Source organism: Lycium barbarum, chromosome 3 (assembly GCF_019175385.1).
Source record: "Lycium barbarum isolate Lr01 chromosome 3, ASM1917538v2, whole genome shotgun sequence".
In the NCBI taxonomy this organism is placed as follows: Eukaryota; Viridiplantae; Streptophyta; class Magnoliopsida; order Solanales; family Solanaceae; genus Lycium; species Lycium barbarum.
The window spans coordinates 39418684-39432636 of NC_083339.1; the positions used below are offsets into that span (position 1 = coordinate 39418684).

The 13953-nt window shown below is 36.9% G+C and overlaps 1 protein-coding gene across 1 annotated transcript; it reads right to left on the reverse strand.

The window, feature by feature from the left end:
- Window positions 1-1742: 1742 nt before the first annotated feature.
- On the reverse strand, window positions 1743-11550 carry LOC132631032 (uncharacterized). The gene is made up of 9 exons (XM_060346631.1): window positions 10973-11550; window positions 7472-7657; window positions 5656-5748; window positions 4714-4896; window positions 4528-4630; window positions 4247-4432; window positions 2816-3807; window positions 2300-2673; window positions 1743-2222 (listed from the first exon to the last, which is right to left on the reverse strand). Exons 1-9 carry the CDS (start codon window positions 11180-11182, stop codon window positions 2165-2167), a joined length of 2385 nt encoding a protein of 794 aa, XP_060202614.1. The 5' UTR covers window positions 11183-11550; the 3' UTR covers window positions 1743-2164.
- Between the last annotated feature and the right edge of the window lie 2403 nt (window positions 11551-13953).

Consider the following 13953-nt stretch of genomic DNA (forward strand, 5'->3'; position numbering starts at 1 on the left):
GAAGGTCTTCATTTGCAGCAGATCATTATACTATGGTGGAAAGCAAATGCACCTTCAAAGTTACAAGGGATATTTCAAGCCATGCCAGCTATCATTATGTGGGAGATTTTGAAAAGAAGAAACCCAATCAATCATGGCAAACATACTTCATATATTAGAATGGTATACCAGGTTTAACATGCAGTACATCAACTGATCAGAGTGAAGCATCCTTGGCTATGCAGAATTCCACCAGACTGGCCTACTGTTATAGACCTGTTGAGCAACTACAAGCCAAAACTGCATTATTATAAAGTTATATGGAAAATGCCACAGCATGGATTGAAGTGTAATATAGATGGAGCTTCTCAAGGTAATCCAGGAATCAGCTCATATGGATTTTGCATCAGAAATGACAGAGGCAATCTTGTTTATGCTTAGGCCAAGCAGATTGGTTTGGCTTCAAACATGATGGCAGAAACAATAGTTATCCAGGAAGCTGTGAAATATTGTCTAGCTAATAACATACAGAATGTTACATTGGAAACTGACTCATTGGTTCTGAAAAACATACTGCAAAATGTTTGGAAGATCCCTTGGCAAATTGTGGAGATAGTGGAGCAGATTCAGCAAATACTGGAACAGCTGAAGGTACAAGTTTCAGCTGGCAGATTTCCTAGCAAATGCAGCACTTGAAGTAGAGAATCAGCTATAATATAGTAACTTTGAATCACTGCCTGTACTAGGAAGGAAGATACTAAATTAGACATGGCACAAATTCCATCACTGAGGATCAAAACAAGGAAGATTCAGCCCACTTGAAGATGGAGCAGTTCTTTTTCTATTTTTTGATTACAAATTGTAAAACTATCTCTGAGTATGCATACTCAAAGATGGGGAGCAACAATAATTTTCTGTTTTCTGCTGATTATTATTAATAAAACATCAGGGGGCCATGTCTCCTAATAAATTTGTTTTCATAAAAAAAAAAAACTGTTCACCAACTACACTATAAGGACCACTTGTCAACACCAAGACTTAATATAATGGTAGGATCGGCAAACGACATTTTCATATTACAACCTTCCAAATCTTAAAAGTCCCACATCTTTCTTTGTTTCCATTAGAGTCCTTTTTATTTAACATTAACAATAAACATCACCATACTCCATTGTCAGTACTCTTCTGAAGACAACTCGATCAATAGACATTTTTAAGGTGCTTAAAAGTTTATTTCTACGGACTCTCATTGTCTTTAGGCTAAATAGCTTGTTCTTGCCTTCTTGCAAACTCGACTTCGAAGAAGTGGCCAGTCGAACAAATAAACTAAGATCAAATTTGCAAAACGTAACTTTGAATGTTATGAAAGATATTCCACAATTTTGTGTTTTTTCAAAGGCATTATATTGTTGAAAAATATCCTTGTAGCTTACCAATTACAGCCAATTCAAAAACTAAACTTATTTGAAAGAAAAATTTCCTTGCCATATAATTAAAATCTTCATCTACTATTCAAGAGTCTCAAAAGTTGTAAAATCGATGTAGGGTAAGGCAGCCCAGTGCACAAAACATCCTGCGTTAGCAGGTTCGGGAAAGGATCACACTCCTTGGAGTGTGATGTGGACAGTCTACCCTAATGCAATCATTAGTGACTGCTTCCACGGCTCGAGCACATGACCTATAGATAGATCACAGGGAGACAACTTTACCGTTGCTCCAAGGCTCCCCTTCTAGTTGTAAAATCGAGGTAAAGAGAGTAAATATTCTATCACCCAAAAATGTCTTCAAGCTTCATGATTTTTGATACAGAAGCAAATCTAATAAAACCAGAATAACCAGGGGATGTTCTCACTCCTATATCAGAATGCACTCCCCATCTGTTGTTACAAATGATGCACTTAGCCCCAAGTCATCTTATCACAAGCCTACAACTTATAATCAAGAGCACAGCCTCAAAAAGAAATTCTATGATTTACAAGTGCAACTCACATAAACACATCATGTGAGGTTGGCAGCTTTGGGAATTAATCAGTATAATAATGTACAAACACCTTGAATGAAATAACACATCGCAAAAACTAATGGTACATCATGTATTTGAGATGGGTAGGAAGAAGATCACGGGGCAGAAACGCCCGGCTCATACTTCCTTTCTAGCAGAATAGCAGGAGCATCTCCAGAACCCTCACAAAGGAGGGAAATCATCTTCATTTTTTAGATGGTATGATGACTTGAGGGTAACCCTGAATGTGTAAAAGCAAGCTTAGGAGGTTTGTGATTGAATACTATAGGCGTTATTACTAATCAAAGGTGCTCATACCTATCAAGATTCTTACTAAAAACAGAATTTGACCTCTGCACAGGGCTGGACTGTTGAGTATGCGAAGGGACAGGTTTTTGTTGCCTACTTTCGGAAATGCTCATTGCCAAAGAACCAACAGAACCAAACTCAACCACTTCCTCAGTTGGTAAAGCCTGACCAGTCATGCTACGGTGTCCTCTCCCATGAGGGGAAAATAAAGGACGGGCATCACCTTGATCAGCAGAAGATTCAGATTGCGGCTGCTCATGGAAGCTTCTCTCATGTGTGTGCATCTCCGTGAAAGTCGCCCGACCATTAGTTCGAGGAGATCTCAATCCTGCCTGATGTTTACCCTTCACCATTGACGGCCTATAACCTTGTGGAAGACGATTCTGCAAAAATTAAGCCACAAAGAACTTATCAAACAAGGAAGATATTGTTGCTCACAATAGAAAGAGTTGTCTGCATGGGCCTGATACGTGATCTGCGCACATTCAAAGTGCCAATATACAACAGGTAGGAACATGAGTATACCAAGTTGGGGAAGTATGTCCCAGTTCCCCGTTGCTTTGGCATCTCTTCCAAGGTATAAGGCATGCCATGCATTAACATTGGATTTATCGTATAGAATGCTTGACTAGGGATAACACCATTTGTACTCCCATGAGAAAACCCATTCCTTTTCATATATGACGGCTGCTGAGCAGCTTCCCATGAGTACTTGATGTGAAATGGAGATGGCAGTGCTGGAGGTACAGGCAGAGCAGGCATATTCAAGGCATATTCATAACACCAGCGCCCATATTGAAAATAGTTGAAGTAATTGTCATAGTCCCCACTTAGATCAGACAAAGCTTTCGAAGGAATTCCAGCAACATTTGTTGAAGCCAAATCCAAGTTCAAATGATTTCCTCCAGAGCAACCATATGCGTTTGCAATAGAAGTAGGCGGCGATGACCCAGATGAAACTCTCTTCTCAGAGTTGCCAAACTGTTTCATATGGGAAATCTCATTTTTCATCTCCTCATTGCACGCTGGCGAGTTGGCAAAATAATGATGAGGTGCAAAATAAGGCTTACTTGAATTAGTAAGTTCAGGCATATTAGTAGATATTGAAAGGCCATTCCCAATGGAGCTGGCAAGATCTGCTGCATCACCAGAAAGACGGTAACCCAACAGGCTCCCCTTTCCATGCCTCTCTGCCTCCAACGGCAGCATAGATTGATGTGCCTCTGTAATGCCTTCCTGATGTCCATCTTCTCCGCAAGAAGATCCATCACTGGCAAAATTTAATTCAGATTTTCCCTGCTCTATTTGTGATGGTTCAAAATCTGGAGCAGGATATGCAGGACAGAAGCCGTTTCTCAGATCTTGAACATCAGGCCTGTCTCCACCATCATGCCGATCCATAGTATTGGGAAAAAACTTATAAAGTTCCTCCGCAATATTATCTTCGCATTGTAGAAGGATACTTCCCAGCTTTTTAGCCCCATAATTGATGGCACTTCGTATCCGGAAGAAATTCCCTGCATAACAGATAAGACATCATAGAGAACACATCACTCGATGGACAAGGAAAACAAGCTCTTGGATGACTACTGGTATGATGTCCAAATTTGCTTCCACAACAAAACCTGTCTTTTTTTCTGAAGATAGTTGTTGGAATGTCATAATCTGGAAATGCTAGGAATTATCTGATTATGTCTTTTCATCCTCAATTGGCAAAAAGAATAATCTGAACCCACTGGGTCTAATCTGGTTTGACTATGATGAAAAACCACGCTATGTGTGCAAACAGTTTGATTGAATTAAACCTAATTTGGATCCTTTTAACCCTGCCCCCGCAACTAGAAAATACCACACATCGGATGGTATATGATACCAGCATAAAACACATTGATTGTTATGAGCATTAAATTGTAGTATCAAAGAGGATAGAGAAATTAAGTTTAGGAGACATTTTACCTTGATTGACACTGCGACCAAGATTATTATTTTCCTTTAGAGGATCAATTATGTTAAGATACTTTCGCATCAATGTCCGGGAATTCAAATCACTGCCTTTAGAAGGCACTGAAAACAAATCCAGACAATATCTAATGAAATCATTGCTGAGCAGTAAATCACCACCATCATTTTCAGGCATATCAACTGCATGAGAGGAAAGAAAATCATTGGAACCAGAAAAAAAAAAAAAAAAAATCACTGGATCAGTACAAACGGCAATGCCAGAATATGTTGCTTACCAACAGATTCCGGTAAAGAGGATATGCGAACAGGCCCAGATAGACTGATACAATAGTTTTCCCAATCAAACTTGCTGAAGTAGTCCAAAAATTTATATAGAACCTAAAACTCACCATATCAGTCATTAGGCTCACCAATATCAAATAGAAATCTGAAATGTCATCATTTATGCCAGGAGAACTCACTGCTAAGGGACCATCTAGTGTTGCATGAAAAAAATGAAAGATGTACAGAACCAAAGTTTCTAATGCATAAGTAGAAACCAAGCCGTGATGAGCACCGAGAATCCGGCTTTCATAATAGCACCAAGTTTTTATCAAGATAATGCTGCGCTTAAATAGATGATCTTTTCCGATGAGGCGATCAACCTGTAAAGTAAGCAGAACCACATAAAGGAAATGTAAGTTTGCATCCAACGCCACAAACAAAATGATCCAAGGCAATTACAGAAACAAAAGTTGATCCTGACTAATCTCATTCTCCTCCTCCTCTTTCCCACCCCAACCGCCACCCTTGATGCCTTCCCAAAGGATGACCAAAAAAGCAAGCAAGTTTCGGGTGATGGGAACATCAACATCTTCTCAATTTCACTAAACAAGTTTATCTTTTCTTTCGAGAGGGAGATGCAGACTTTCAAGAATGAGGCAAACAATAAGTAGGAAGAAAAGAAGTACAATTTCAACTTTGACAATCTTTTTGCACAATTCTCAGCATTGCAAAATTGAAGTGTTTTAGATTCAAAGACATAAATGTTTTACTTGAGTTGGGTAAGTGGGAGGGAAGAAGAAGTATCAAGTACCAGTTACTACATCAAGGTGCACAACCAGTGACATGGAAAGAACTGATATACTTTTAATGACATATCAAATCAACCAATTAACTCTGCAAAAAGCAACTATTCAGCCCCATATTCTTCAGCAACTATCCAGTCCCCATATTCTTCAAGATTGCAACAACTATCTTGTAGTACTTGCACGTTTAGCAGAACATGACAGGCCAAAAGACAACATTCCCAGACTAATGTTATACAACACAATCAACACCATATGGTGTGGATTGTTCAACAGTTCAACGACCACTTCCTAGTGTTTAGAAGAGGATTAAGTTTCAGAAGAGAATAAACCTACCTGCTCAAGAAAGCAGAGAGTACAAAGACCGCCTATTTGGTTCAAGGAAATATCAACAACTATGTTCTGCACAATGCATTTTACAAGCTTAACCTGCCATATGAGAGTAAGACGTCAGGAAGATAAGAAGTAGCTTAGTACTAACAATAATAAACTAAAGATACGAATTTGCAAAAGAACAGGAGAATAGAGTTGGTGAGATGCATGTGTAACATGGAGGACACGATACTACACTGCAATTTTCAAATATTGCTTTGGGCCTTAATATGTACCCTTTTTAATATAACTTGGAAACCCTCTGAAAAAGTGGAGGATGATGTGGCTAGTTGGAAGGTAGAGAATGGAGTCCAGAAAGGAGATACAAAAGGCAGCTCCTCTTTGCATGGTTCAGACGAGCTAGGGAAAAAGGATCAGCCAGGAATTTAGGAGTGGAGAGACCAGTATAGAAAGTCAACATTGTTCTTTTATTTCATTTGTACTTTTAGCTTAAATATTCCATTTGTATCGAGAGTTGATCGTATTTTGAAAACTTAAGAGGAACTCATGTCTAAGTTGACATAGTCTTGGTGTGGTCTTTAATAAAGAGATCTCGATTTACCCCACCCCCAACAAGAGGGGAAAAATCTTGAAAGACGAATAGGTTTCCCTCAAATCTGGCTCCCAAAAGCATAACAAGAAAATTCAGATCACTAAGGCAATAGATGTATTAGGGTTTCATCGAAAAGAAACTCTAATCATTGCCAAATATGAGAGATTTTAGAAAAATATAAAATAAAATAAAAACCATGCCAAATATGATGTTAGCTTAAACTAGTAAATGTAGTGATTTAATGTTTCCAGTGTGTTATGTGGAAAAGCAAAGGGAAGAGCTATCAAAGGATCGAAAAGAAAAGGAAAGGCCAAAATTATAAACCTAATGCAAACACAAGAAATACAGCTCGCATGATGATAATTTATATCATGGGAAATAAACATGGAAATCAAAGTTGCTGATGATGATGATTCGGATACTTCACTAAATCAACCATTAACACAAATAACTAAAGTTCATTTAACCTTGTTAAAGTATGTGACCGTCTCATCTAAAAGCTTCAATGTTGGAAAGAGCACACTTTAATTTACTTAATTATGTTTTCAACGTGCCCAGCTCACGTGCAGTCTAATTCGTTTTTCATGGCCCAAGCATCTGGAAATTCTTTTTGATAATGGGTAGCGGTGAGACTCGAAGCAAAGACCTCTGTCGGCTCTAATACCGTGTTAAAGTATGTGAACATCTTAGCTTTTTTTTTTTTTTTGCTAAGGTAACACTTGTATATATATCCAAAAAATGTGAACATCTCATCTAAAAGCTTAAGTTGTTAGAAAGAACACACTTTAATTTACTTAAAACTTATTTCACCCACAACTCATAACCACAGCCAACCTGGATCTTCCAGCTTCTCCAATAAGACATAATAGAAATGAAAACATTTTTGAGCAACAAAATCAAAAGTTAAGGCCTCTTGCAACCAGAGCAGAAGGTTTGAGATTGCACACACCCAAGTAAAAGGTTTACTAACTTCCCAGAAGAGGCCTTTTAAAATTTCAACATTTAAGTACTAGGTACCAACCTCATCTTAATTTAAAAAGGGGGTGCATCTCAAAATAAGACATCTTTGACAAGTAAAACGATACCTAAAAGCCTAGAAAGTAAACCAACATCAAACATAAAGAAAAGGATATCGGACATACAAGAAGCTTCGCGCTCAATCAAACAGTCACATAAATGAGATCGAGTATAAAATATTGAATGGTACAACTAAAATAAATTTAGCACCTCAGCACGAATCAACTGCACATCTTTTACCACGAATTCTGCAGCCTTATTTTGTTCTTCTGCTTTAAGTATAGATACCATATCATTAGCCAAAGCATCCTCAAAATTTGTGCCACCAAATGCGGTCAAATCAATATCTCCATCAGGAAGATAGGTCTTTAATGGGACAGAACCGTAAGGGAAAACCTGTAATTAGATTCCAATAAGACATCCATTAAAGACTTGGACTCAATGCACAAAACTAACATGTGTCTGCAAAAATAGAACTATGAAAAATATTAGAATTGCAAACTTCCTCATTCAGAAAGCTAGTGGCCGGTGAAGTACCTAAAGAAATACCTATCAGCAATCTTTGCATTTGAATAAAACAACACCAAACAAAAAACAAAATTTGTCTTCAACTCCCCTATCCTCAACTGAGTAAAGGAAATAATTTATCATAAGATGTGTCAAAAGAGACTACTCTTTCTTTCACCAATTTCTCTACCCCTAGCTGTCCTTTTCCCTCCACAGAAGTTGTTCCTCTTCCACCTGAACCGGCAATATACTTCAAAAAGACCAACTCAAAGTAGAAATGTCACCATGTCACCATGTCACCACTACCTCATTGACCATGCTACCATCAGCCATAAAAGATTTAGATAAATAGGCCTACATTAATAACATATTCGAAATGAAAGCAGTACGGTTAGAATATTACTGTTCATACTGGCTAGCTATCTTCTTTTTGTTGACAAGTGGTGTATCTTGTCATCTAGGGTTAGTCTGGAGGCTTTCTAGTCTAACTATACTTTCTTAATTGTAGTAGTGCTTTTGAAAGGATGTTTTGCTACGGATATAACTAATATGGATACCTGAACCGTGGATCTAGCACCATGCATGCACCAGCGTAAACACGATTCGTACATGCACTAGCAAATTAAAACTGTGACATCATCAAATGATTCTGTAGCGATTTTGGAATGTAAATTAGCCATTTAATAATTATCCTCATGTTTTACCATTTACAAGCATCTTCTGATTTTAAATACAAATGAAAACTTAAGAAAAATGTGATGCCAATCATCTTTTCTTAATAACTTTATGATTTTGTACCTTAACTATTCCATCTAAATTAAGAAAAAATTCTGATCTAAACAATGCCCCTAGGGCTTTGGTTCAATGATACTAGTGTCGTGCATGATGTGAGGGCTAGGCGCACGTTCCCTTCCACGGAACAAAAGTCTGATATCTAAATAATGCCCCTAGGGCTTTGGTCCAAACCACGCTTCAGTTGGAATTTCTCGATGGTGTATTCTATGACAAATTGCAACCCCGTTCCCGTTGCGTAAATGGAAGCTATCTACATATTAGGTAATATTGGCATACTCGTTAATACTCTGACCTCACACCACCACTATTCTGCTCGATAAAATATAAAAACAACAACGAGATGAACAGGTAAGCTTCTACGTATAACAAAAACAAGCCATAAACCTGATCACAAATATGCCCAGTCAACAAATATGGCACTTAATGGATAAGTTGCATCAATCAAAAGTATCACTTACATAAACTAGAATTCAACCAAACAATTTTTTTCTTTGATTGGTAAAGATCAACCACACAATTAATTCCAACACTCCCAACATAATATGAATGTTGCACTCTAGCTAGATATATAAGACTTCCTCATGTTAAGAATATTCGAGTAAGATTTTCTTCCAGCTAAAATAAATTTCACGTTAGAAATCCTACTACGCCAAAACCTACAATAACTCCAAATCGTATAAGCCAAAGCACCATTAATGACTCTAACTTACAAAACCAAGCTTAACGCACGCACAGTTTCTCCACCCCGCCCCGGCTTTAAGCACTAGCCCCCAAGTTTATCATCTTGTTACTTGCCAAGACATACCTTCCCCAAATGAACACAACATCCACATAGACCTACTCGTATTACTTAAGAATCGTGAAAATTCAATTGCATAAATTGCTCTCCAATCAATAATCATGAGGTCATAATGCAGTAAGACAAACATTATAAACATGAGTAATTCAAAGACAAGCCTAGGCAGATCTAGCATATAAGCAGCGCTTGCACCTGCACCCATTGTCTTTCAGTGAGAACTTAAAAAAGCCAAGCAAATTGGACCAATAACAGTAAGCTTCTGCTTCTGAGACAAAACATACCGAACAATTTATCAATTTATAGAAAAGATCCGAAAGGACATTCTCACATGCTCAATGCTAAAAGGTCTTCTCAATCAATATTCATAAGTATCAGGTTCTCACATGGGTATTTCAACACATCCAAAATGGATAAAGAATCTGCATTTGCAACATCCATTCCCCTCTTTTCTCTTAATACGAGTTGCAAAATGCAAGCTTGAGTGCTTCATTTAACAAGTGTTGAACAAGAACAGGATATTAAGTTGTGCACCCACTGTCCTTCAGTGCAAATTTAAACAAGCCAAGCAAATTGAAGAAATGACACTAAACTTACGCTTCTGAGACAATCATACTGAACAAAGCTGCTTAAGCTTGAAGTGGCACCAACAAATATAACCAAACATTGAGGTTTAACAACAACAACAACATACCCAGTGTAATCCCACAGGTGGATGTCGGGGGAGCGTAGAGTGTACGCAGACCTTACCCCTACCTCATAGAGATAGAGAGGTTGTTTCCGATAGACCCTCGGCTTATGTAAAGCATTTCAAAGCAGTTTGAAAAAGGGAATCCAAAAATGAAAGCAGTAACAACAACGAAATAATGCGAAATGGAAAGCAGTACATAGCATTAGAAGAAAGAACAGTACCAACAACGAAGTAACGCGATAGCCGAAGCACAAGAAAGGCAGGTGGTAAAAGAAATCGAAGAACAAGAAACTACTAGAATAGTGCTAATACTACCAGTAAGTAAGTAGGTACAGGCACGACCACCAAGCCTATTCCTGCCCGAAAGCGAGAGAACGCTCAACTACCAACTAATCTTCTACCCTAATCAGCAACCTCCAAACCTTCCTATCTAAGGCCATGTCCTCGGTAAGCTCAAGAAACACCATATCCTGTCTAATCACCTCCCCCCAAGCTCAACGTGGTATTAATTTTGTTGATTTTAATACATGAATAATTTACTTCCTAAACAGCAACCAAACAACCCATAAACACAAGGAAGCAAAACATTTACTCCCTCCGTTTCAATTTATTTTTCAAACTTTCCTTTTTAGTCTGTTTAAAAAAGAATGCCTGTTTTCTTTTTTTGCAACTCTTAATTCTAACTTTCCACATGGCGTGTTTAAGACCACAATATCCAAAAGTTTCTTTACTTTCGTAAACTTCGCATCAAATGTAAACCAGACAAATAAACTGAAACGGAGGGAATATTAGTTATGCTGATATTAATACATGAATAATCCACTTCCTAACTAGCAACCAAAACAACCCCTTAAACACAAAAAACCAAAACATTTAACACAATATAGGTTCAAATAAACTAAAAGACAATGACCCTTTATACCTGACAAGCAAGAGAACCACCGATTAACCTTTGAACATAATCAATAACAGCTCTTCTCCTGTTTTCAGATACATCAATCGGCTGAACTTTCCTAAGAATGTTTTGTGTCACTTTCTCAGCCTTAAACCACACCTCAGCCCCAATATCTGAAAAGCTTATCTCCTCTTCACCTACTGAACCGCTTTCATTTGCTTCTATAAACTCACCCATCAAAACCAACAAACAAAAAAACAACTTTTTTTCTGTTTTGTTATACAACCCAAATCTTGATTTTGATAATAAAAAAATCAAAAAATGGATTCAATCAAAACAAGAATTGGAAAGATTTTATCTTTTCCTAAAAAGGAGAATTTGGGGAGTGTTTGGAGGAAAGGGAAATGGAAAAAACACAAACCAATGTTATGGAAGTTGAAACTTTCAAGAAAAAAACATGAAGAGCTATTAGATGACTTAAATTTTTCATATTCTGGAGATTTAGGGTAGATTTTGTTGCTTATTTTGGTCCCAGATTCTGGATTATTATTTATTACCTTTCAAGCAAAAACATGTTTTTGAATAGAATTTAGTTTTGTTTAAAAAAAAAAAAATAGAATTAGCTAATTTGTACTCGCTTGTTTCAAATTATCTGTGTTGGTTAGTAAAAATAGTTGTATCAAATTATTTGTCGTCTGAAGTTCAAATAAAATTAATTATTTTTTCTCATTATACGCTTAGTAGAATTAATGGAAATGAGATATAAATAGAGTAAACCTAAAATAGATAGATTATAACTTGGACATAAATAAGAATAAAATAGTAAAGATCCTTAAGATTCTTTTTAATTAATAGTTCTTAACGAGCGTGTAAAAACAAAAAAGATAAGAGATAATTTGAGACGGGGGTGGAGTAGTAACAACATTTTATGCTGAATTCGTTTTCTTTTTTTTTCTTTTTTTTGTTTTGTTTTTTTTTTTTTTTTTTGTTTTTGGAGGATGGGGGTATGTATTTGAGATAATGGTGTACTAAATTACTAATATATGAGTAAATATGTATATTTTCTTTTTTCAATGGTAAAATAATTTATTACAGTATATCATAAATTTTATACTAGTTACTACTCTTTCAAACCCTAATTGCAAACAAATCCTCTCTCACCTGCTCTCTCTCTCTTTATGGCTTTTAAATAACACCTCTGTTCCAAAAAAATTATCTCCTTTTCTTTTTAATCTGTTTCAAAAAAATTATTACCTTTCTATATTTAGAAGCAATTTAACTTTATGAGATGATTTCGGTTACACAAATATTTAAGGCTTGTTGTGGACCATAAATTTCAAAAAAATTCTTTATTTCTTAAATTTTATGTCAAGTCAAAACAGAACAATCTTTTTGAGACGGAGGGATTATTAGTTTAAAAAAGATAATGAAGGGAAGTGTATTCTCTTCTTGTTTTTGTTTTATTTCTATTTCCCTTATAAATGATGAATTGTCATGGTCAGAGGTCACAAATGTGGAAAACGGTCCCATTTGGGCGTTTGTGAGAAATAAAATATTCTAATTTCTGCACTTTGATTTAAATTTGATGAAGGGTTAGGCTATAGGAGATTGGATATTTCATCATTTTTAGTACATGGGCCAGATGAGAAAACAACTGGTCAAAAGGGTAGGTGGGTTTCAAACAAGGGAGAAGTGCCCAGGGCAATTTGCAGGATTGGCCTTTGCTGGGGTGGTCTTTAATTTTCATCCCTCAAAATGGTGGTCTTTAACTTTTGTCTTAGCGAATTCTGCCTTAAGTCAGAATTTGGCTCTTAAGGCAGAGTTGCGAATTATTATTTTTTAACTGAGCTGGGATTCGAACCGACAATCTCAGGGTATTAGGCGAAGGGGAAAAATTAAAGAGCACCAATTTGAACGACAAAAATTAAAGACCACCCCAAATGAAGGCCAATCCGCGCCAAAAAAAAAAAAAAAGTGCACAACTAACCTAATTTAAGATCACTATTTATAATTTAGCCTATGTTTAATAACTATTCAAAGTTTAACCACTTTATAATAAATGGAGTATCAAATTTTGGACAACCATCTCCCTGAGTATGCAACCATGTAACTATCATTTCGTAATAGATGAACATCAAATATTGTTTTTGCATTGTTACTCTATACGGGTAAAACCGAGGACAAGGATATCCTCGGTTTCCCGACATGGAAGTTGAGTTCGGTTGTGGCCAGACCGACCATACCAGGCCCCGGGTTGTTGAGTTCGGTGGAGTCAGACACCGAGGTACGATGAGAAGGCAGTTGATCACCATAATGGGAAGACCGAAATATCCGCCACCAGCCGGATATTCCGGCACCGATCTCGTCCATCAGTTAACAAAAGATTATGTGCTTTATTTAGACTTGTATTAGGGTTAAGACTCCTCTACTATATAAAGAGGAGGCCCCCCTTTAGTTTTGAGAGTTCTTTTTTCATACGCACAGATCCAAAAGCAATACAATTGTTAGAAAAGTGTTCATTCATCTTTCTAAGTTTTTTCATCATTGTTCATCATTCATTATACAATCACGGTAGCACGATCTCGGTTCCCCGAACCTAAGGCCATCTATTACTTTACATTGGTTTGATCACTTATATTTGCATTTACTTCATTGTTTATCACTTAATAGTCATTCGTGTTAAGTCAAACAGCATATCCTTCGCACCGCTTACAAATTTAATTGCTATCTATTTTAAGGCTAAACAGTTTGCGCCTACCATGGGGCCTAGGATAATAGTGGTGATTTAATACGAGTTTTGATACCACTCAATATTTTACACTTGTTCTTTGAAGTTTAATTTCAGGTCTACCCATTATGTCAGACTCTCATTCTGTCAATTTTCATATTGAATCAAGCCACCACAAGGAAAACGACAATGGGTACCTAACAACAATGTGCCCCCAATCGATCCTGACCAAATCGGGTCATCAGTGAGAGACGTGCCAGTAGATGGGGATAATGGAGCC

Bases quoted from the DNA above. Each gene is read 5' to 3' on its own strand.
- LOC132631032 (XM_060346631.1), bottom strand. From the start codon at position 11,182: ATGGGTGAGTTTATAGAAGCAAATGAAAGCGGTTCAGTAGGTGAAGAG. The intron at 4,433-4,527 runs GTAAGCAACATA...CCTCTCATGCAG, and splicing joins CTCTTTACCGGAATCTGTTG to TTGATATGCCTGAAAATGAT. The intron at 3,808-4,246 runs GTAAAATGTCTC...TCTGTTATGCAG, and splicing joins TGGTCGCAGTGTCAATCAAG to GGAATTTCTTCCGGATACGA.